The following is a 24,567-nucleotide window of genomic DNA, read 5'->3' on the forward strand; positions in this document are numbered from 1 at the left end:
GTATTTGTCCATGATAAATTAAAACAACCAAATAAAGGACCATAAAAATATATGTCATAATTTTTCAAAAGAAGCAATTAATTTATGTAACTGTCCATTCTCAACTTTCTTAATAGGTTTGAAATTACAAAGAGGAACAGGGATTGTAGGCGGAAGATCTTTTTCTTTTTCATCTTGACAAAAATCTTCAATATTTGGTTCGAGGTCTCTCTTAGTTGATGCTCTTAGAGGCTTTCTGTCCTTTCTTGTTTTATGAACTTCAGCATTTATGTTTAGCTCTACTAAATTCTTGTACAGTTTTTCATTAAAATGAAAATTTAACTTCTTGGTCATCTAAAATTAAATATAATATTTATAATACACCGCAGAAGTACAAGTCATAAAAATGGAACCTTAACTGCAACAGATACTTACTTGGATCTTTGTTAAGCAATAACATTCAACTTTAAATACAATAGTCTAGAGAGGGTAATTGAAGTGGGAAAACAAATTTTACAGCGAAGGCTCCATTTTTTGGTTTACATTTAACATCAGAAAACTTAAAATTATAAGCAAGCAAAGATAAACTTATTGTTTACTTCTATTAAATTTAATTGTGAAGATTAGTGTTGAAAGCAAAGTTTTTATGTTGAAAATCATTATCTCAAAATATAGTATATAAAAATAATGTGGCTTGAGACTCACTTTGGCATTTATTTGTTCTTTATCAATATTACTGTCTTCGATACATTGAGGAAGCGGCAGATTTTTTGTCACATCCGTCAAATAATTAGCTAAAACCTCACTAGAACATAAAGTGGGTTGACCAAGTTCAGTATCGTTTTGAATATGTCTGTTTCGTAGATTTTGTTTTGGTATAGCATTCGAGTTTGCTGTTTGTTCATCATGATTGCGAGAGCAGCTTTTTGCTTTTTCTTCATAGTTTCTAACAAGTGTTTTCTTAACTTTAGGGTCAGTGCCAAATTTTTTCATTGTTACAACTGATCATTTCACAAAATATACTTGATTTACAAGATTATTAAGAACAGCAAATGTTGCCTCTTTATACAAAATAATAATAGTTCTAGTATTAAAGGCAAAAACCTTATTAAAAACAAGAAACCAACAAGAAACTCGCAAATTAAATTCAAATTGACATCACCGTTTATCGATTGACGGTTAGCTTGTTTTTGTTTGTGTTGGTAAAATTGATTTAAAAAATGACATGCAGGTGATGTTGCTACATTCAAGTACAAATCCTATTTGAATTTGAGGTTCTTATGACAGGTACATTTTAAGTTTGTAAAATATTTATCATGGTGTCATAATGCTATCATTGTGTAAATTTATCGGTTTACGAAAATTAAGTAATTTACGTCTCAGCTCCATCATGTAAAATATCCCGTTTTATGTATTAACGCTTTGTGTCATTCATAATCAGCTGTCTACCAAAATGTCATTGTCAATCAGAAACGGAAAACGCGGGAAAGTTGAAATGCGAAAGGCGCCTTTTTTAAATTAGAATTTTAAATTTCGTTTTATTTTGTTGAAAATCACAAAACTTTCACAAGTTTTATTACTACTGGGTTCTCTCATCATGGGGAAACGTAAAAAGAAGAAATTGCCGGAAGAAGAAGTTTTTGAAGAAACGACCGAAGAGGAAGAAGTAGATACGAGTACTGACGAAGATTCCGAGAAAGAGCAGCGTAAATATAAGCCGTATTTTGTATCAGATTACAGCAGGAGGTACCCTGAGGACTCTGTCCTCGTTGATTTTGTAGTTTTTATAGAATCAAACGAAGAAAAAAAGCCAATCGGCACGCGGGACATGATGTCTCTATCCACTCATATAAAGAGATTTAATAAGGGAATTAAATATTTACAGTCCATGAACAAATACAAAATAGGCGTTCATTTCGAAAAGCCTTCTTTAGCGAATGCTTTTTTAAATAACGTTACATTCCTCAATGAATACCAAATGAAGGCCTCTATCCCAGCTGTTGGGACAGAGATAACAGGCGTCATAACTAATGTTCCCAATAATCTCTCCAATTCGAGAATTTTTGCAATGTTAACAACTTACAGAAAGATTATATGTGTTAAAAGAATAATGAGAAAACGCCAGAATGACGCAGGACGTAGTTTCCTGCAGCCGACGGGCACCGTGGCGATCACGTTTGCTTCTAATGTTTTGCCGGACCATGTCGATCTTCATGGTTGGCGGTTCGTAGTAAACCAATATATCCCACCAGTAAAACAATGCTACAACTGTCTCAGGTATGGCCACCTTGCAAAGTATTGTAAAAATTCCATGAAATGCTCAATTTGCACCGAAAATCATAGTTACAAAGATTGTAAAATGACTTCCGATAAAGCTGTATGCATTCACTGCAAAGGTAACCATCTAAGCATTTCTGGACAGTGTCCTGTTAAAAAACAAAAAATAAAAGAAAATCAGGCTAAATTACATAAAACCCCATTTGTTGACCTTTTTAATAAAAATGAATTCCCTGAATTGAACAAAAAAAATCCTAAAGATGCTCTTATGTCACTGTTAAAAAATGATGACATTATTAATATAATTTTAAATACAGTCATTAAAGTATTAACTCTTAATAAATCAAATGAACAAACCACCATATCTTCTCAGCTTGTTAAAGATGTTCTCATAGATACAATGAAACCAAAATAGATATTTCATTATTTAACATTTAATATTTTATGGATCATTTTAACATTTTACAATGGAATGCACAGAGTTTAATTAAAAATTGCTTTCAATTTACACAATTTTTATACGAGAACAATATAGATGTTGCTCTTCTATGTGAAACTTGGCTTAAACCTAGGCAAAATTTTAGAGTTAAGGGTTATAATATTGTACGTTTAGATTCAGGTAATGATCATAATGGAGTAGCAATACTTCTTCATAACAAAATTGGATTTCGCATTATCAATACATTCTCTGATGACTCATTACAAAATATAGTTGTACAAATACAATACAATAATACATTATTAACCTTACTTAGTGTTTACTGTCCCCCAAATTCAACAATTAATTATAGCAAATCAAAACTAGATAATTTAATTCAAAGCTTGCCACAGCCAGTCTTTGTTGCTGGTGATTTCAATGCCCATCATACAATATGGGGATGTACTGAATTGGATTCACGAGGTAGGGACGTTCTTTCAAGTATAGATGACAACAATCTTGTACTCTTGAATGATGGTCAGATGACTACAGTAGGATCTCATAGATGGAGGCAGAATGCATTAGACTTAACATTTGTTTCATCTTCACTGGCACTGTCTTGTGAGTGGCAAGTATGTGATGATGACTCTCTAGGTAGCTATCATTTTCCTGTAAAGACAAAAATTTCGGTCAATAATCAAATTTTTCAAGAAACAGTTGTATCAAATAACATTAACACAAAATTAGTTGATTGGTCAAAATATCAAACTTTAATAGATAACTTAATTAGAAATTATAGTTTTGATTATAGTAATCCTTTACAATGTTATACTGATTTAATAAAGCTAGTTAAACAAGCTATGCTTGAATCCATACCATCCAATCAGTCTTCTAATCAAAATGTTAAATTGCAATCTCCTAAACGAAATAAAGTAAAAGTTTCTCTACCTTGGTGGAATTTAAAATGCAAACAGGCAGTATTAAATTGTAAAAATGCATATTTAGGATTTAAGAATGATCCCACAGAAAGAAATTACATTAATTTTAAAAGACTCCAAGCTGTCAAAAAAATTACATTAAAGACTGAAAGACAGCTTAGCTGGAAATTACTATGTGAAACTTTTAATAGATCTACTCCTTTGACTAGAGTATGGAATTACATTAAAAAGTTTAACAAAAGCTATGTTCATAATAACACATCAGTGATAAATTCTAATTGGGGTAATGAATTTTTGAAAAAATATACTCCAGACACAGTTGAATCACCTCTAACTCCTCACTCATCAAATGATACACATTGTGATTATCTTACCAAACCTTTTTCCTTGACAGAATTCAATTCAGCTATTAACTCTAGAAAGGACACTACTTGTGGTTTAGATTCAGTTCCATATAAAGTTTTAAAATACATGAATACTGCCTGTAGAGAAATAGTTTTGAAAATATATAATATGTTATGGTTTCATTCACTTATTCCTAATGATTGGAAAGAAGATTGTCTAATACCCATTTTAAAGCCTGGTAAAAAACCTCACATAGCAGAATCTTACAGACCTATAGCACTTACATCTTGCATGGGTAAAATATTTGAGCAACTTATAAAATCTAGATTAGAATTCTATATAGAAAAAAATTGTCTATTACCGTCAAATCAGTTTGGATTCAGGCGCTGTAAGTCATCTAGAGAAAGTATTGCATTTCTTCATTTAGACATCTTTAAATCAATGAATAATAATGAAGTATTAATTAGTATATTCTTTGACATTGTTGGTGCATTTAATAATGTCAATCTTGATGTACTCGCCTCAGAGTTGAGGTCTTTATGCATTCCTGAAAAAATTGTAAAATGGATATATAATTTTTTACATGAAAGAAAAGTTTTTGCTAAAGTTAATAATAATAATACAATTATTGGCCCTAGGCTCAGTTATAAAGGTGTTTGTCAGGGAGGAATATTAAGCCCTCTTATCTTTATTTTATATATATTTAAATTAAATATTATTTTAGGATCAAATGTTACTAATTTACAATATGCAGATGATTTGGTGATATATGCCTATGGAAAAAATGTCAAAAACTTGGTAACCATTTTAAATGAGGCTTTAAAGAAATTGCACACTTACTTTTCACACTTAAATTTAGATATTAGTACTGAGAAAAGTAAAGTTTTAGTATTTAATAAAATTCGTCCATTTAATCCTAGAATAATTTATAATAATACATTTTTACCCATAGAAAGTTGTGCAAAATTCTTAGGTGTAATTTTTACAAATAATTTATCTTGGACCAAATATGTGAATTCTATTTCAGATAGAGCCTCTAAGGCTTTTAATGTATTAAAAGCTTTGGCTGGTACTAACTGGGGAGCTGATCCAAAAATATTATTAATGTTATATAAGTCTTTAGTAAGGAGTCATTTTGAGTATGGTTTCCTTTGTTTTGCATCAAATAAAAAACTAGTAAACAAATTAGATATTATACAAAATAAGAATTTAAGACTTATTACCGGTTCTATGAGAACAACTCCTATCGTGTCTTTACAGGCTGAATGTGTTACTCCTCCTATTTTACTTAGGTTTAAATATCTGAAATTTAGATTTTTATTAAATATTAATTCTTTGTCTCGCCATCCTCTTTTTCAAAAAGTATTATTTTATTATAATAGTATGTCTCCTATATCTAACTCAGCCCCATATATCCTCCATGACTTTCATGAAGTGATTCGATTTGATGAACAATATAATATTCACAAAAGTACATACACTTGGCCTTGTTATAAGGGTAATTATGAAAGTAAATTCAGTGATATACACATAAATATTGATGAAAAATTGAAAAGAAAAGAAGAAGTTTACGAACTTATATCTGCATATGATGAATGTCGACAAATTTACACGGACGGTTCAAAAACTGAAAAGAAAGTAGCCTGTGCATTTTACATACCTCATCTGAAAATTGGACGTGGCCTTTCCATTTCTGCATCAGCAAGCATATACACTGCAGAATGTTATGCTGTATTAAACGCTCTTAAATATATAGAAGAAAACCCACATGTATCTAATAAATGGTTACTGATCTCTGATAGCATGAGTGTCTTGAAGGCACTGAAGACAAGAACTTTGGATGCCAAAACGTCTTTCATCATATATGAAATCAAAAGTTCGTGGTGGAAATTGAAAGAAAATAATTTGGAAGTAAAATTTTTATGGACTCCGTCACATATTGGTGTTCAAGGAAATGAAAGTGCAGATCAATTAGCTAAAAGTATAGTTACAGCTGACACTGACAGAATAACTGGTGTTGCAATACCACATACAGATTTGTACTCAATTTTAAAACAACAGTTAAGAGAAGAATGGAAAATGCAATGGAATGCTGTTTTAGAGGCAGGAAAGGGTCGTTGGTATGCATCAATAAATTCAGAATTAAATATTCCTTGGTTTTCTCGCAACGAAAGATATCATTGCAGAAAATTTTATACAATAATGTGCAGACTTAGATTTGGCCATTATCGACTGAACGCTCATCTTTCCAGGATGAAAATAGTAGCATCTGCAACATGCAGCTTCTGCCATACAGAATCAGATCAGACTGCAGAACATATAATATTTGACTGCCCAGCGTATGCTATAGTTAGATTGCTACTTATTGAAGAACTCATGCAAGTTTATGAAAATTCGGAAAGCGTCCCGCGTGCCCTGCAAGATATTCTTAGGAATACTGATACATATTTAGCGCTTTACAATTTTATACATCATACTGTAAAAGAGATATGAAACATGGTATCCCTGTTTTTGGAAATATTGGATGATACTGGATTGACAAATCTACATGGATTGTAAATTCCAAAGATTATGATATAAAGACTTGGCTTTAGCCTTTACCCTTTTTTAAAATATGAAAAATTTAAGAAAATAAGACTTGGCTTCGGCCTTTATGGATTTTGAAGAGATGGAAGGAAGAAAAATAAGACTTGGCTGCGGCCTATATATTATAAAATTCTCTATATTCAAAATAAAAAAGACAAGGCTGTATGGCTTAGTTCCTTTGCCTGCTCTTTCGAGTGAATAATAAAAACAACAACAATCAGAAACGTCAATGTCACGTAAGTCAAGTACTTGTTAATTGTCAGCAATTGTCAGTACCTGATATTGCTGTCGTAAGCTATCAATTTGCTTGCAACAAGAATTTATTTAACTCCAGCCTAATATATAGATTAATTTAGCAAATTTTAATATAAAATGACAAACAAGCGTGTCGAATTTGTTGTAAGTGACCAAAACTTTATTAATTAAGTTGAACATGAATTATTTAAAATTTTTAAAATCAGAGGCGTGTTACAAAAGTTTCTTATTAGGTATATTATATATCTACATGCTTGTAATATTTTTAGAACCCAGACAATTTACCAGTAGAAAAGTTAACCCTGTCTGTTTCTAACGACGGTGTTGTACAAAACATTAAAGCTTTGGTAAGTTTTATTCATAAGTTACTTGATATTTCATAATATTATTTGTATTGGTGTTAATTTTAATATGGACTTTCTCACTTGTTTTTAACCTTTATCTTTAATATCACAAAATTCAAGTAAATATCAATGTAGGGCAAATACCACTTTAAAATTTTAATCTAATTGTAGAAAATACAATGTTAAAAGATCTGCAAGTTACCGGTGTCAGTGTTTAATCATTAAAAGATAGAATACTGTTTTTAAATATTTTAGGATCCTTACTGGGTGGCAGATAGACAATTTCCTCTGTATGAACGACCACCTGCTAGTAGCAATATTATATTAGGAGCTGTTGATGCTTGGATTATGAAGATGGAATCATATTTAGAGGACCTGAAGTGTCTGCTTACACTGCCACATCATAGGTATAGATTATTATTTTATTTTATCAATTTCGAATCTGGCAACAATCTCCTCAGTAGAACTCGCACGAAATATAGGAGCAACATTTTCACTTTAGAAATGTTTAATTATTTCCAGGTTTTGGAGCACAATATTATATCACACAAGTTGTATGGATGCATTAGTATCCTTCTTACAAGAGGCTAGTCCACCATACATGCCTCCGCATGAAAACAAAAATGTACAGAAACTGTATGAGGAAATCAGAAGACTGGTTCTTATTATTTTTAGCAGATTAATTACTAATAAAGAAAGTAAGGTATGCAGATAAAATTATCCTAAATATGTAACAATTGCTATTGTTTAACTCTAATAAGATAGTACTACTGAAACAATGATATAAATACATTCATATATGTTTGTCTGGTCGTCTAGCTCAGACTACTAGTTTACTAGTCGGTGCTGCCACCAATCGAACATATGTGATTGTTTTAGCAGTTTTTATATAAGTTTACGTTAATTTCTAACGAAAGTTTGAATAATTTATTACATAATTCTGTCCTTATAAAAATGTAGTAATAACATGTGTTACCTTTTCAGATATGTTGGATGAGCAAGGAATATATGGGTTCGTTGATATACGACAGGTTCGTGTTCACAGTGCCAGTGATATGGGACATATGTTTGACATATGGAGTTGACAATGCACAGCATGTAGCCCGGCTGCTGGATGCTGTGTTCAAGCTTCAGCCACAGTATGAAAGGGACACGGCTGCCGCTATAGCATTCGTGAAAGAGGTAAATAAGTATCAATATTACTTATAACACCTGCTATTTTTGTCCTTATATATTATCATGATTGTAATGATTTTAACTATAGTAACTTTGTACGGCAATTTAAAAGTATTTAGCTGGAATCTATGGTTTTGTTCTTACCAATAATGTTTTGTTTTAACAGATTTTTAAGGTTTCTTTTCTACAAATTTGAACCAAATTTGTGAGCTATCACATAAGTTACATAATATAAAAAATGTCCAAATAATCAACTAACATTGTCTTTTAAATATATATTTACTAACCAATATTGAGTATTTTTTTGTATATTGAGTAATTTTATTTACAATTTAATTAATATATTTTTTTGATGACACATTTTCAAGGCTTTCAAATTCATAATACTTCAAGTAAATAAAGACTACGATAGTGATGAACCGCTTAACCTTCCCGAAACTTTCAAAGGATTCAGCGAAATTAGGCGGCCCTCAAGTAGCGCTAAAGACAACCTCACGGTTGACGTCCTTCAGGACCTCGTCATACATATCCTGGACACCGCCGTCACGCTCAGGATATTTGTAGAGACATACCCCAGGGCCCTGGACATTTATAGGAAAACTAACTTAATTCTAAGGTGAGTCAAATTTGCTTTGTCAGAATCTTGTCAATGAAAAGTTTATTGCGAACACGTTATTTAGTACTTACTTGATAAGTGCCTGTTTTGCTGTTTGCTGCGTTAATCGTGGTTTTTGGTACAATTGTCACAGTGAACTATAGGAATACAGTGAGGTAATGTTTCAGTATAGTTCAACTGTACGAGTACGGCATCCCGAAGCTGTACGAGCGGCTGGGGGAGGCGGGGGCGGGGCAGATGGGACTGNNNGCAGACAGGACAGGGGGCGGGGCAGGCGGAGGCTCACTTGGAGCTGGCGCGCGCCGAGCTCATTGACATACTCAGAGAGATGCTGGCTGTTTACAAGAATAATATATTTAGTGGCGAGTAAGAACCTTTTTTCCTTTTTTATTTCTTTTTTGTCATAGTTTTTATTTAATAGAATAAAATTATATTCTCAGAGGCAGTACATCAGGGCACGTAGAGGACTTACTGTCCCTGGTGCTGGACGCGCTATCTGAGAAGCTGTTCATCCGGGATTACCACCTCTGCTACCCGCTGAACGACGACCTTGAGGTGCTGCGCCAGGCCTACCCCGATATGTATCCTTTGATTAACACGCATCCTATTATTTACTAGGTAAACAAAATTATAAAATCAATATAACAACCGAAAATGTACTTAAAAACGTTATTAAATGTATAATATAGAGAAAATAATTGAAAAAATAATAACTATAATATCTTCGTAACCTTATTTTCATAACTAGTAAATTATATTTTCTTAGCTAAATTCCAGTGATACAGTGAAAACAGATTTTATATTACAAGCGATATATTCTAATTTAGAAGAGCGTTTACCTGACGACATCTTGACCAGCGATGACATATTGACCAACAACGCGGTCACTTTGACAAACGGCCATGTTGAGAGCATAGACAAGCCGCAGCCCGGACCCGCCACAGACAACGAGATACCGGATAATATAAGAGAGGAGTCGTTGATTAGCGAAGTTAAAGATATTCTGCCACATTTAGGTGACGGGTTTATATTGAAATGTTTACAACATTATGGATTTAACGCCGAGAGAGTTATCAACACTCTTTTGGAAGACAATTTAGCTGAACCTTTAAGAGGTAAACCACCTTTATTCATTTAAAAAAAAACTAAATAGACAAGATCTTCAAAATCATCGTAATGATAACTATTAAAATGCACTTGAAACGTTTTTCCAATATTAAAACACATAGCACTAAATTCCCAGGATTAGATCGATCTCTGCCGATGATCCCGGAGGACGTGGTGGAGCAGAAGTTCCTGGAGACGGGCATCCAGCGGCTGAACGTGTTCGACGGCGACGAGTTCGACATAATGACGCGCGACGACGTCGACCTCCGTCGCGTACATGTCGGCAAGCGACGCGACAAACATCGCCACATCGCCCAGCTGCTCGACGACAAGACCGACGTCAAGTCTCGACACGATATCTACGCCAAGTACAAGTAAGCAACTACACGCTCTCTTGCGAATTAAATCTCCAAATTAATACATCTCATTTTTTACGGCAAAATTTTTGAATTTAAAAATCAGTATGTTACTACATACTAATTTTCTTATTTTACTTGATTGTTTAGACTAACAAAAATAATTTTCATTTCATTCTATCTGTTCAATTTCAAATATCAGAATATTGACTGTTTAGTGTTACTATTTATTTTTGTAATTCTTCGGTACAATATAACACTTAAGATGTGTCTGTCGAGTTCCAACGTGCTGAGAGATGTGATACGTTGTCAGTCTGGTGTGTGAGGAGGAGGCGATGTACTCGGACGAGTATGACGACACGTACGACGCGGAGGCGCAGGCGGAGGTGCCGGACGCGGACCCGGACGAGGCGCGCCGACCCTTCGTCACACCTCGCGTCCTCCAACACCGCCAGCAGGTAAACTAACATTGCTATTGGACTTTATGTCCGCCTTGTTTACAAAATATATAATTCACCATTACTTAGATGTTCTGAAAGTTATAAATGATTTTTGACAGACCGAATCGGAGGAAGAAGAGGAGGAGGTGAGTCAGAAGGAGCAGGAGGCGACGAGCGCGGGTAGGAGCAGGCTGGACTTCTGCGTGAACCCGGAGGAGGTGCGCGCGCGCAGGGAGGCGGCTCACCTGGCGCGGCGGGGCGGCGCCCGCCCGGGGACACGCCCACTCGCACCGCGGTCAGTCTGCTCTCTACTTGCATCACACGCGCAGTTGTATCACTTACACAATTCTGAATGCTGAAGTAATATCGATGTTTACAGGAACACGGACGTGGTGGGCCGGGCGAAGGGCCAGGGCCAGGACAAGGAGGTGCTGGTGAACAGGGAGCGCAAGGAGAAGCACAAGTCCTCGCGCGCCAACCACAACCGCCGCCAGGGGGCGCAGGCCAAGCGCAACCGCGGCATGGTGCCATCATAGTGGTACCATGACACCGCTCCCTCCCCTCCCCCCCAGCACTGTCAGCAATGACCTCTCTACTTTGTTATTATTTATTGATTCGTTTTTTTGCCGATATTTAACTTGAAAACTTGGAATGATTGCAAACAAATGTACTTCATGGCGTAAAGCAAACCATACAGTTTACTTAACCTGTCCTTTGACGATGTGTCTATGGTTTTTATATAAATTTAACTTTATTGTAGTTGTTATTATCAAAATTTAAATAAACTTTGAATCAATCAAGGCACGTGATCACGAAACATGTCATATTGCTTGTCATCTTTCTGCTATATCGCAATATTAACTTCATCAGTCGCAATGTGTCAGTGTTCAGTGTACACTGCACAGTTATGACGTCATTAAACAGGGATATGTCACATAAGAAGTTCCTTATATATACTCTATAATATTTGTAATTGTCGCAGTAAAATACAATAAATATCTATCACATAGAACCTCGTTAACTTTTTAATATTTAAATGACACCTGAGTATTTAAAATAGTGAGTAATAGTGAGATATACAAATTGTTTTGTAAATTTTGTACGTAATAAAGATGTAAAATATATTTGCACAGTATATTAATTGTTTTACTGAACGCAATCAAAGCTGACCCCATCGTTTTACGTTATCTGTGATAAGATATTAACTTAAAAGTCATAGACAATATAGTTTTAATTACAGATCGAATAAACTTTACAAAATCATTTGTTTTTGTTTTCTTATTACGACCCTTTAGTTTTATAGAAGAAAAATCATATAATGTTGGAAGTAAATAATTAACTCGACTAACAAGCGTAGGTTTCTACGAGAGCCTGTTTTAGTACATCCACCGTAGCGCCCTGGACGAGATTTTGCGGTGCCCCCTATTTTTAGTGTCAGGTGGAAATCTTACAAACATGGAGTATATTAGGGGGCGCCTCAGCCGTCCATTTATGTCCGACTAAAGCACCTGTGGCGCCCCCTAAAGCTACTACTAGTTCCCCCTACAAATTTTCAAAACTTATATACAAAATTATGTATAACCATGAGAAAATATGTTGTTATATACATATTACTAAGAAAACGAGAATGACTTTAAGGGTACATTTTTCTTGGAAGTATTTGTCCTTTTTCTGATGTAACATTTCATAAATAGTTAGTACCAAAATTGCTACTTTTTCAAGTTCGAAGAACAGGTTGTTATCATTTACACGTCTGTTAATATTGCAAATATATTATATGGTATCTTGCCCGGCGCTACGTGAACATTGCTCATGTTATGTGTGTGTCGTGCTCGGAATTGTAAACGTATCTTTGATTAAAGCCGCACTCTAACGATGTTACCACAGTGACGACATACATAAGAAATAAATATTATATGACGCTAATAATAACATTTTCAACAGATATTTTGTACTTTAGCACCGTCTAGAAAAAGTGGACAAAGGCTTTAAATTGTAATGACAATTGGAGTTCACAAAACTACCCAAAAAAACGGAGATCTACCAGTGATTACCGTTTAGAGTTTTCATCAAATTATAGTCTCAATGGGCAAATCAGTTTACGTAACGGTAAAAAGCTATGCATAACTTTAGCACAACACAGTTAAAGATAGTGTAAATATAGAAAGAGCAACAGGTTCTGTGCAGCAATGAGGTCGCGGCCTTACTTCAAAGCACCGCCGGCGCTCGTAAAGGCGTCATAAAACGCCATAACTTTATATGTCTTCATAGACCGTGCACAATGGCGGGCATGTTTCTTTTGCAAATGCAGACTGCGTTAGCAATAAATTGTGTAAGAATCGAGATATGTTGTGCGGACTTCGTGTTATAATAGCTTTCTCACTTTCATTATATCTTTACATTGTACTTTACAAGCAAGCTTTATTTTTGGTAAAACGTAAAAGCACTCAAAGTGCCATCCAACTACTGCACCTGTATATTGGAGCTGTGAGGTGTAATACTATAATTATAATAACAACATTCTTGGAAACGCAATATTAGCATGCTTTCGGCCCACCCACGTGGCGTGCTTGAACTGTTTTCCCACCTTTCACCTCAGTAAAGTGGTAATAATTTCTAAATAAATATTGTCCTATAATATATTAGCGCATGGCAACATCAGGAGAGGCGCAATGCCGCGCTTAATATAATTTATGCAATATTGTTGCGGATTCAAAGAGAGAGGACACATCGCTCGCAGGAGATAGATGGCGCTAGGTGCACTTGTGTCAGTCCTATCGGTGATTGTAATGCCTGGATCTGGAATACTAATAACCCGCGCGACGAACTCCAGAATGTAACTCTGGAGGTCGTGAATTGTGAGTAACAAGGGTCAGTGAGCTGCGGTGGTTTTAGGCGTGGGGCACCAGAACGCAAAGAGACGGTTAAGTTCTGATCCAAACCCGTCAAATATACACCGTGCAAATACACAGTCCTTAAAGCTGGTAAACCTAAATATTTGTGAAATTTTTGAAGTTCATAAACCATTCGAATTATTTATATTGATTGCAGATGAGAGGAAGTGAATATTTTTATTGGTATATCTAGGATCGTCGTATAGTGAAAGTTTCGGAAGGTGAGGGTGGTAGTCGCGGTGGCAATATCGGTCGCGGCGAGCGTAAGATGTTAATGTCAATTTAATAACTGTGTGCGAGGCTAGTAGTTAGCGGAGGGCATATTGGTTGTAATGGGCTGCATTAGGGCGGGCCGAGAGAGATAATGAACGGGCGGCGGCCCAGTGCGGACTGCACGGCGGCGTATGCAACGCACAACGCCCCGGGCGGCGCTAGACCTGTGAATTGTCGATATCTATCGATGTTTTTGATTAATGTTTTTATATATTATGTTGAAGAGAATGTTATAACGACCAGTGGGTAAGTACATTAGAAACACACAATGGTTTTGATAAGTGCGAGGAGGGCATTGAAGCACACGAAAAACCGATGTATTGATTTTTGAGACTTGAATACAGGTTCGCTTGGATTTATCGGTTTTTGTTATCGAATAAAGTTACAGACCTATTTAAATTTAACTCGTTTACGAGGACGATAATCTATAAACTATCGATATGCATGTGTACTTTGTACGAACATCACTAGCGCTGTTGTAATTTATTTCCCATTCAGTGTACTTACGACGATTATTATTATTATTGTTCCTCGAAACCTGCGCGAGCGCATGAAATGTTTAAACAGTTACGGATCGCTCCGGCCCGGCATCGGCATTACATTGTCCGCCGCCGCCGAATGCCTTCGAGGAATTATAAAAATATAGTATTGTAGGCCTTTCATATTCATACATTAAAACAGACCAAAAGTATTTACTTCAATTATAGTTTAAAATAGATTCTTAGATGTTCTTATTCCTACGAGGCGATATTCTTAATTTTTAAACTTAACTTTTGTAGTATTTAGTTATTTAGTAAGATTATATTTTAATTTATAATTAGGTTAATTATATTCTTATATTTTGTACTGAATAAATGTATTTTTATATAAGATCTAACGAGAAATTAAAGCATGCATATATTGGTAAAAATTTCAGACTGCGAAATATAAGGTTATTTGCTAACAAACTGTAAAGAGGTAATATTTGCAATAACAAGGATTGCAGAGAAAGGATATGAACGAAGTAAAAAATGTATTTCCTTTTATAACTGCAGCGTAGGTCTGATTTCTTCGTAATCAGTGCAGCTATTAAATATCACTTACACAGGTTGGCAGTGCAGCGCTGCGCAGGCGCAGGCGCAGGCGCACCGCCCGCGCCTGCCGGTTGCCTTTTATGGTATAAATTGATAATAATGTAGAAATAATAACCCCACCGTTATGGTGGTGAACACGCCGCTAATAGCAGACTGATTATTACCTTTCAATTGCTATACATTCTATACACAATGTTTTGTCCGCAATTTCTTCTTCTTGCAAAAAGTACCTCCCGAGTTATTATAAAATGCAATAATTAATATTTAATATTAAATGATAATACTAGTCAAATTTTATTATCACAGAATTGTTTGGCCTCGTAGTTATACGCTTCTTCTTATTTATATGTGTATTTTCAATTACAGACACCGCCAAAATAGGCTAGATAGGACTAACAATATTTGATCTTTTACATATCAACAGAATTTGTCGGAGGAGGGGAGGCATAGCAAGGGGAAAAACCTTTATCTTTGGGTTGCCTCTATGGGCGGTCGCTCGGTTAGTTTGGCGGATGTAGTTGACCGTTTGCTCCTTTGCTACCTAATGCTAAAAAAAAGTAAATCAGTCAATTATCTTATACGATGAACAAATTAAAAAGTAAAATACAAGTACTGATGTAATGTATTGATAATATCGTGGATTGAACTCGTAAATAATGCACCTGTGCAAGTCACTGACCGGTGAAGTCCTTTATAAAAAATAAAAATACATATTGCAAATTAATTTAAGACACTCATGCCCGAATTCTGAAACGTCACTCAAATATGTAACGGCGTCTTAAAAGATAAGACCACGCTTAAACTCCAATATGGAATTCTTAAACGTCAGTTAAAGGCGCATCTCAATTTTGAGGCTACTCAAGTAAGACGATGCTTACAGGCCACTCAAACCAAATTTCGTATTCTCAATCGTCACTCAGTGTCATTTTTCTGTCAAATGAACTGTCATGTCGACTTAAGTTTGTCAAAAATTTAAGAGCGGTCGTGAGGCATCTCAAATCTCTCTCAAATCTCAAAACTTAAAAAACCTTACGAGAAACCATGTCTGTATCGTCATTATCGTCGCTTTCGGACCATGAAAGGCCTAGTGTGTGTCGGCGAAACCCAAAAAATCCACGATGCTTTTGAAAAGTATACGGATGCGGAGTTTCGCGCAAGGTTTCGCTTGTCTAAAGAAACAGTACTGTATTTGGACACCGTCTTTGAACCACCACCACCATCGTAAAACCAGAAACACAGTTGAACGGCTTTTTGGCGTTCTAAAACGAAGGTGCATTCAAGTGGGGATGGGTTTAAACAAAAATGTTCCTGCTGGCGTCATATCATGTGCAGTATTGCACTTTTACAGGACGATTCACTGTTAGAGAAGGACATTATGAACATGGAAGAGTTTTACAGATCCACCTTAATAATACACATTTCTCTTTTTCAACTTGCTTTTATTTTTAAAAACATCTTTATTATTAACAGTGGCAGGTTTATTTTATCTTAATTTAAGTATTTGCATTTCTAACTTATATTTATTTATCATATGTTTATATTCTAAATCAGCATTTCTTAGCTTGGCTCTAAAATAGGCTTGCTAGAGGTCATCCCCATGCCTTTTTTGAATTTTTTTTTTGCTTTTACCTTTCCTGGAAAAGTTTTAGCAATAAATACATTTATCAATGTAATAAAAACTTATTGAATATTTATGTTCAAAATATTTATCTTGTAAGCAATATAAAATTCTCTCTTAACTCTTAAATGCATATTTTTTATTTTAAAATGCCATAAATTGAGAGAGTTGGAAAATTTAATATAGATTATGGGAAAAATGAAGAAATAAAACTTTTTCTTTTCTAAAAAGTATATTTTATAATAAAGTTACTGATGTGAATCTACATCAGTATGCATAACGGCTACTATTAAAAATTTTAATTGAGTACTATTCTGCTGAATGATGGTCTTCTAGTTAGGCTTATTGCAGTGTATAAAAACCTCTGAAACAATTATTTTACCGGCATTGCGCTCCTTACAGGATTGTGCCCAAACTTTGAATGCCAGTATGAGCGAACACTAGGAAAATGCTCCACTGACATAAATAAAAGAATTCCAAAGATTTTTTTAACTCCCCAACAGTAATACTAAAATATATTAAAGGGTTTTTTTGCACTGCATATAAGTTAGTTTCATCAACAATTTTTTTAAGAAACTGGTGTAAAGTAATGCAAAAAACATTTATATGGTGTATCAAGTTCAGTTATAGCAGAGTCTCTTGTACTTGGTTGGCGAATTATTTTTGATTCATCATACAATATCATACAAACTGTCTTTTTTTTAAACAAGTTTCCTTTCATCAAACTACAAAATGTTCATGACCTTCTTGCATGGATAATGAAGAAATAATTTTACTCAATGAGTCAGGAAAATCTTGAACCAGTGGTGGATCGCTATAGGTAGGATCTTCATGATCCTCTGCATCCTCGTCTTCTTTCTCTTGAATTATCTCTCTTGCATAAGCTAAAAAGGTTTCGTCATCTTCACTTTCATCTTCCAAACCATCTTCAGAAACATTTCCGTCTTCTAAAACCGCCAAAAGTTGTTTTATGTCTCAATTCTATGTGCCAATTTTCCGAAAATTCTGAAAGAATAATAATAACAATTCATGTAAATAAATAACGTATCTATAACCAAAAAGTCAAAAACAAAAATATATCCACATCAAAAGTATTTCTTGCCGATTTTGCATACTGACGTATTTCTACATCACAAGTATAAAGTTAATACTTACAAAAACTGTTATTGAATTCACCAAAAAACCCATATACTGTGATCTGCTTACCTGTATTTTCTCGTAAATCACAATCAAAGAGTATAATAAGTATACTATAGAAAGAGGGGCAACTCGCACGAAGTCGTGGATCCACGGCGATTGTGGCGCTCCATGCGTATAATCGCTGAACTAATTTTTTTTTTTTTTGGTATCTATATACGTAGGCACGCTTATTTAGCTCACTATAATAATAACTGATAAGTGGGAATCTAATTTATGAAATTAAAATTGACATTAAATCAATGTTCAAAAATAATACACCCACTTATCAGTTATTATTATAGTGAGCCGATATCAAGTAGCCTTCTATGAAATACCTCTATTAAAATGATCCTATTATTATTGGGGAAATAAAAACAAAATATTTTTATATTTTTGTACATTATTTATTATATTTCTACATAACTTAATTTTAAATCTATGCAAGTACATATACATCAATGACTTTCAAGATATCAGCTCAATATTTTAATATTTAATATATATATTTGAAAATTACATTTACGTTAATAAATAGTATAGCGCGGTCACAAAAAAATGCATACCCTGTAATTAAAACCAAACCCCAAAATATTTTCAGTCACATGCAAGCTGGCAACTGGCAATTTGTAGTTATTTGCGAGTTTAAACACTCTGAACATATTCTCTTACAACATATGCAAGCAGATTTTTCTTTACAATAAAAAATTACAAATAAAAAAATATATTTTTTACATATACACACATGGACCCACCTACTAATTTCAGACACATCAGTTTATGGCTCTATAATTCCAGTGATTGGCACACATTTTCTGAACTTCACTGACCTTCTCTCAGGAAGGGGGAAACCGTGTATATGTGCACCTACAACAAACAAACAGAATGTGATTTCCTGTCAAGTATAGGAACTGATATGTAAAATGTATTAGAAGTAGGGCACCATTCAATATGATAACCGGAAAGTATAAATCACTGTGGTGCTAAAAACTACACCAAAATACGAAAATATTTAAATGTTTAAATGAGTCTGACGTATGGGAATAACATGAAAATTTTTATTGAATTGTAACTTACCATAATCAGTCCATCTAAAACACAGTTACATACAGCGTCGTTTTTCACGAAAACACATTTTAATTAAAAACAAAATGAATGAAACAACATTTAACTAAGAATACAAGAACAGAAATAGAAATACGAAAAAACGTAGCGGTTTGATGACACATGAATGTCTCGATGACAGAAATGATGCTTCTTCTCAGCCATGAGATGAAATGATGTTTACCATTATATAAAAGGTGGCGCCACTTTCCATACAAACCGTCCTTCTTCTAAGTTTCCACCCCCTGATCACAATATCAAAATAAACAATAATGTCCGGTGTATTCCATTCTACAAAAATACGGTCAAAATTATTTATTTTTTGTAAAAAAAAAATTAAAACAGATATGATATTCTTTTATTATAATCTTCTTTGCTTTAAATAAAAAAAAATACGAAATACTCATAACTTGCAGTATTTTTTGAATATTCTTTGATATTTGGGAATAAACTCATCTTACAACTATACATTGTCTAACCCTTGCTGCGTGAACCGGATACAAAAAGTTAATTTTAAGAAAATGTAATTGAGAACAAATCTTTTCTACATACTCTTTGACACAGAACAGAGGTTGTTGCCATGACGTAAAAATGTTACGTCTACTTACGGAATCACGCGCTTAGATGTCTTGATTTGCGTTTGTGAATTCCACTTAAGTTTTGACGTCTCTTAAATTATAAGCACTGCTTACGAAAGTAGATATTTGAGTGACGTTTCAGAATTCGGGCATCAATATGTTGGCGGCGAGCGGCGAGCGGCGTGTACAAAGCAAACTCGCCGGATGTCGCCGCTAGCCGCCAGGGCCCACCACCACTGCCAGCCCCGTCTCTGTACTCCACCTAATCCAGAGTATAAAGACTGTGAGGTTCAAAGTGCATATTGTTATATATCTGATTCATCTCATAACACACGTTGACAAATTAATTAAAATAGGTAAGGGTAAAATCCGCATTATAAACATTACAACTGCCCCACACTTTCCGAAGTCAGTATTTGTGGTCCTTCTAACGAGTTTGTATCTTCCAGACCAATGTGGCCCATCACTAGCGCTGTGGTCTCGGCCCAGGTCCGCGGCCGAGCGACGCGGCAATTTATTTTATGTGTATTCGCGCTGACATTCATTGCAATTCCTTTACTGCCGACTGCCGCTCGCCGCCGCAGCATATGTCGGCAAACTCTCACGTGTTTTTCTCTCAATTAAACGCCATTACAAATACAGGCAACGCGCCCTTTATTTAATAGTTTGCGCGCTAAAAATATCACCTATGTTTTGGTGTTAGTTAACAAGGAATGGTTGTTTGGTGACAAATATGGTGACGGCACGCACTTAACACATTATTGGCCCAGCAATGCACTAACATCGCGCACACTTTTTTGTTCGTTTGCAGGAAAATGTACCATTTATATGTAAATTGGATGATATAATTCAATGAAATGACTTGTTAAATGCTAACTGTTGAATTGTTTAAATTTTTTAACTTCGTATTTACGATCTGTTTACTTTTATTTCTTATTAAACATAAAATTGTTGAAAATTAACTCCACGTTAACTCACTTTAAACTATCATCTAAATTGCTTCTGAATATTAGTTGCTCTTTAGATTGAAAAGTCGTGATAAAATATTGCCAGCTTTACGAAATGTGTAAAAGTACAATATTAAAACCATGTATTTTTCTAAAGGATTAGAGATTGTTAGACTCTCGCCTCGTGACTTAGGGTTGCAGACACTATATCAAATCAAATTTCTAAGATATTCATAAAAAAACGAATCTTTTAATAAAAGGAAAAAAACCTCAACTCAATCACTTCAAAAAGGAAGATACTACAAAAGTATTGAAAAAAACTTACGCTTTTAACCTAATTCAAGGATTGAATAGCCGTTAATAGATGTACGGAGTCTAATCCCGTATCGAAGGGACCTCGAGGTCTATTATGTGATCCCTTTATGTCGCCTGTCACCGTGTGCCAGCCCTGGAGCCCGCACAATGATGAAGGCCTGCTACTATAAAGCGAAGTTGTGTAGGGTTGAAACAATTTTTAAAAAACAATATTTTAGCGACTACAATAGTTATGTGTTTATTTATTTATTTATCTACCGCGTTTCAACCACGTTTTACGGATCCAAGGATCATGATACATGATACTTTTGTATTTTTTTGTTCCCAATAAGGAGAAAAATTATTCAGAGGATATTTATAAGATGTATTTGCTATGATTCATAAGTGAAGATTCAGGCCATCCCATTTATATAGGTACTGCACAAATCTAGCAAAATAAAATAAAATGACAATTTGTTTAACTTATTTTTTATGTTAAGAAACTATATTATTTTCCGGTCATAAATAAATCACAAGTGACAACCCTGATTGTTCTTTAAGTTCCTCCGCTGCGCCGGCGCATATTGTGCCGTCCATCAAGTAGACAGTATACAGTAGACGGCGCAGTAGACCGTCTTCTTGCGGCTAATGGACGGACAATCGTATGTGCGTATGTTTTTTAAAACATCTCTCTGCGTTTTATTATTATTTAGTTATTCTTTTAACGAGTTCATCTCCGGAATAAGCTATTAATAGCCAAATAGCAACTCTAAATAAACAGAACAAATGTTAAACAAAAATTAATTAGGTTTTTATAAGCCAAGAAACAACCGATAAAAGCTATGCAAAACATTCCAAGGTCAACAAAAAAACAATCTTCTTACATTTTTTTAATTAAATTATTAGAGCAGCGGTGAATTCATAGTCATCATACATAACATTCTAAAAATAATAATTCGATCTAATTATCAGTCATAAAATCCGGTGACGTATGTCACCTATTCACAAAATCTCCAACGGTTACCTATTTAGCTGGAAATGCTCGCAGTCCGAGAGACATTCCCGCCGCAAAAAAGCGCGCCCTTCACCGCATCAAATTGCACCCACAGTCGTCATCACACACCTTTACATCCGACGGAGCGGGACGGTGACGATTCCACAATTTCAATTAGGATTTTAAACAAATTACTGGGCCAAGGATATCAATTGATTTTTACTAAATGTTCTAATTTTAATTCTCAATTGCATATTAATATATCGCTAGCAAACGTTTGCTTTAAAATTCTGATTTAAACCTCGTTATACTCATTACAAACAAGAAAGAGTCTAAAGTTAAAAAAAAGAGTTTAATAAAAATACTGAAATGGCTTCCAAAGCTATCGATATCTCTAAGGTAAATCGTAGCGCTTAAATGGCATTTGGTCGGCCATCCACCGCACAAGGTTAATTATTTTTTTTCTCGTGGCCTTCTAACTTTTGATACGTTTTGATGACACATAATAACATCGAAATACCATCCAGTATCCCGAAAGGGGCCGCGTTGCTAGTTTTTATCCTTCAGTTAATAACATCAAAGCGATAAGAGCGTTTAACTCTAATTGGACCGCCGCCGATACACGCACAACTTCCTGCTCTCTGTTCTTAACTAAAATACCTCACGACTTTATCATACGTGGGTTGGTAGAGACGTTACAACTTGTGACAAGTAATACATGCAAATTGTATTTGCATGTATAGTATCTTACATAGGTAATCATATGTCAACTTGTAAGCCAAATGCCTTTTCCCTGTTTGAAATGCAATCCATAGACTAGAATTTTATGGACTGGAATGTCAAAAGTTATGAAAGAACTTGGTCTGATCTTGATATTGTAGATATTAAAAGGCAATATCTCGGGCATTAAGTCGAGCGGAGCCGCGGGAGCGCCCTAATGACTCGTAATTACGTCGGACGTAATGGACGCCGGCGATGCGATGGCGGGACGCGCACAAAGCTACGGCGCAACCATTTTGTTTTTTTTCTCCGATTGACTCAGGCAAATGCTTTCAGTCCGATCGAGCCACGAACCAGTGAATTTATTTAATTTAAATATTTCAAGATCGAAGCGAACTTTCGGCTGCAATAAATAAATTACGATGTAAAATATTTTACACCGCAATTTATTTATTTATATTATTACTGTTATTTATATTTATTTATTGTTAAATTTACGTTTGCATAATAAATTTTACTTACGTTCCTTTTTTTACGTTGTGTGATAGTGAAAATAATGTTAGATTTGTAAATATTCAAATAATATATATTTTTTTTATTTTTAGTTATTTCATGATGCAGAGTACTTATCTAAATATAACGTCGTGTGTAGAAAAAACCTTACGTTCTGTAATTGTATGAAAACACAAAAAATCTAACGTTAAAAATATGTTTACAGTAAATTTGTAAAATAGCTTAATAATACATTATGAAGTATAAATAAAACTTTTGATACGGTCATATTAATCCTTCGGTTCAATAAAAAAGGCAAAAGCAAGAATCGCAGATATGCTCATAAAAACAATTAAGGCGGCTCAATGAAAGCGATTTAAACAAAATGCTCGCTCAGGAACCACCAATAAATTGACAATGAATGTTTTTATCCTCATTTCAATACCTACATAAAATGTATAAAATATTTTCAAAGAATATGAATTAAAAGTTGAGTTTATTTTATTTAGGTACTTTGGTTTTAAAATTATTAATTTTAAATATATATGTATTTCTGTAACTAATAAAATTTAATTTAAGTGACAATAGCAAGCAACAGAAAAAAAGAGATAGGCGTAGTGCAAAAAGTGCAAATCTAGGCTTTAAATTCTTTAGTTCTTAACGTAAAGAGAAATGAAGCTTTGCTATGACGAAATTCCACTCGATTTTTTTTTGTATGAATTTGATTAAGGCGCGCTTGATTACATCGGACGACGCCTACCGATCTGTTCCACGTGAACACGAAATTGTATACCTTAATGTTACTTTTGTAGGTGTGACCGTGAACGAATTTATAATTTAGACATTGAATAAAATGCTTACGAATTTCAGTTGTTAAAAATGGTATTCCACTAAATTTTTGGTAAATATTTTTTATGAAAAATATTGGCATATTTCTTCTACAGAAGTACGAGTAATAAGTTGAAAATAATAATAGCTGTCGCTCGCGACTCCGCCCGAATTTAAGAAGATATGTTCTTCCAGAGTATGCTCTATACAAAATTTTATCAAGATCCGTCGAGCCGTCGAGATACCTTCAAAGAAACATCCACCCATCCATCTGTATATTCGCATTTATAATATTAGTAAGATGTAGAACCTACTGAGTAGTTTTGCAATAGACTCTATTCCCAAGTTATAATCACAATCTCATAGCCTACAAAGTCATTGCGTCGATATTGATACGAAACCCGAGATACCTTTTGTTGATAAAAATGTGCTGACCTCACAACTTATATTGTAACGTCAAAGATTCGTAACCTCACTGGAAGTGACTTCAACTTGGTCTGTTTTTTCATTTATATTATATAACCTCCACGGTTGTAATTTATTGCGATTAAAAAAAAAACTTAGAACTATATCTATCATAAAAGAGCTTCATAAAATTAAAAAACAACAACAAATACTTATTTAGGTTCTAATGTAACAACACAAATAATTAGAAAAAATAACCTATTTCAGAGACAAATAAGTAAAGTTACGTTATTAACATGTATAATTCGAATTGGGATATATCAATTGGAATTAA

At 34.4% G+C, this 24,567-nt stretch overlaps 2 protein-coding genes and 1 long non-coding RNA gene across 3 annotated transcripts; 1 reads left to right on the forward strand and 2 right to left on the reverse strand.

Moving 5' to 3' along the window:
* Window positions 1-32: 32 nt before the first annotated feature.
* LOC106117084 (uncharacterized) lies at window positions 33-1,151 on the reverse strand. The gene is made up of 2 exons (XM_013311155.1): window positions 685-1,151; window positions 33-333 (listed from the first exon to the last, which is right to left on the reverse strand). Exons 1-2 carry the CDS (start codon window positions 970-972, stop codon window positions 55-57), a joined length of 567 nt encoding a protein of 188 aa, XP_013166609.1. The 5' UTR covers window positions 973-1,151; the 3' UTR covers window positions 33-54.
* A 1,527-nt stretch (window positions 1,152-2,678) lies between these two features.
* On the reverse strand, window positions 2,679-5,989 carry LOC106117448 (uncharacterized). Its single transcript, XR_001227878.1, has 4 exons — window positions 5,618-5,989; window positions 5,181-5,259; window positions 4,319-4,504; window positions 2,679-3,343 (listed from the first exon to the last, which is right to left on the reverse strand). It is a non-coding gene; the product is annotated as an uncharacterized LOC106117448 (long non-coding RNA).
* Window positions 5,990-6,824: 835 nt separating this feature from the next.
* Window positions 6,825-11,869, forward strand: LOC106117479 (activating signal cointegrator 1 complex subunit 2). Its single transcript, XM_013311821.1, is given in 14 exon segments — window positions 6,825-6,942; window positions 7,068-7,145; window positions 7,398-7,549; window positions 7,665-7,845; window positions 8,127-8,324; window positions 8,687-8,934; window positions 9,102-9,162; window positions 9,164-9,300; window positions 9,375-9,515; window positions 9,712-10,049; window positions 10,178-10,415; window positions 10,711-10,855; window positions 10,957-11,132; window positions 11,217-11,869. Coding segments are annotated over 14 exon segments (2,277 nt in total). The 5' UTR covers window positions 6,825-6,915; the 3' UTR covers window positions 11,374-11,869.
* Window positions 11,870-24,567: the final 12,698 nt, after the last annotated feature.

This window comes from Papilio xuthus, unplaced genomic scaffold (assembly GCF_000836235.2).
Source record: "Papilio xuthus unplaced genomic scaffold, Pxut_1.1 DF827680.1, whole genome shotgun sequence".
Classification (NCBI taxonomy): Eukaryota; Metazoa; Arthropoda; class Insecta; order Lepidoptera; family Papilionidae; genus Papilio; species Papilio xuthus.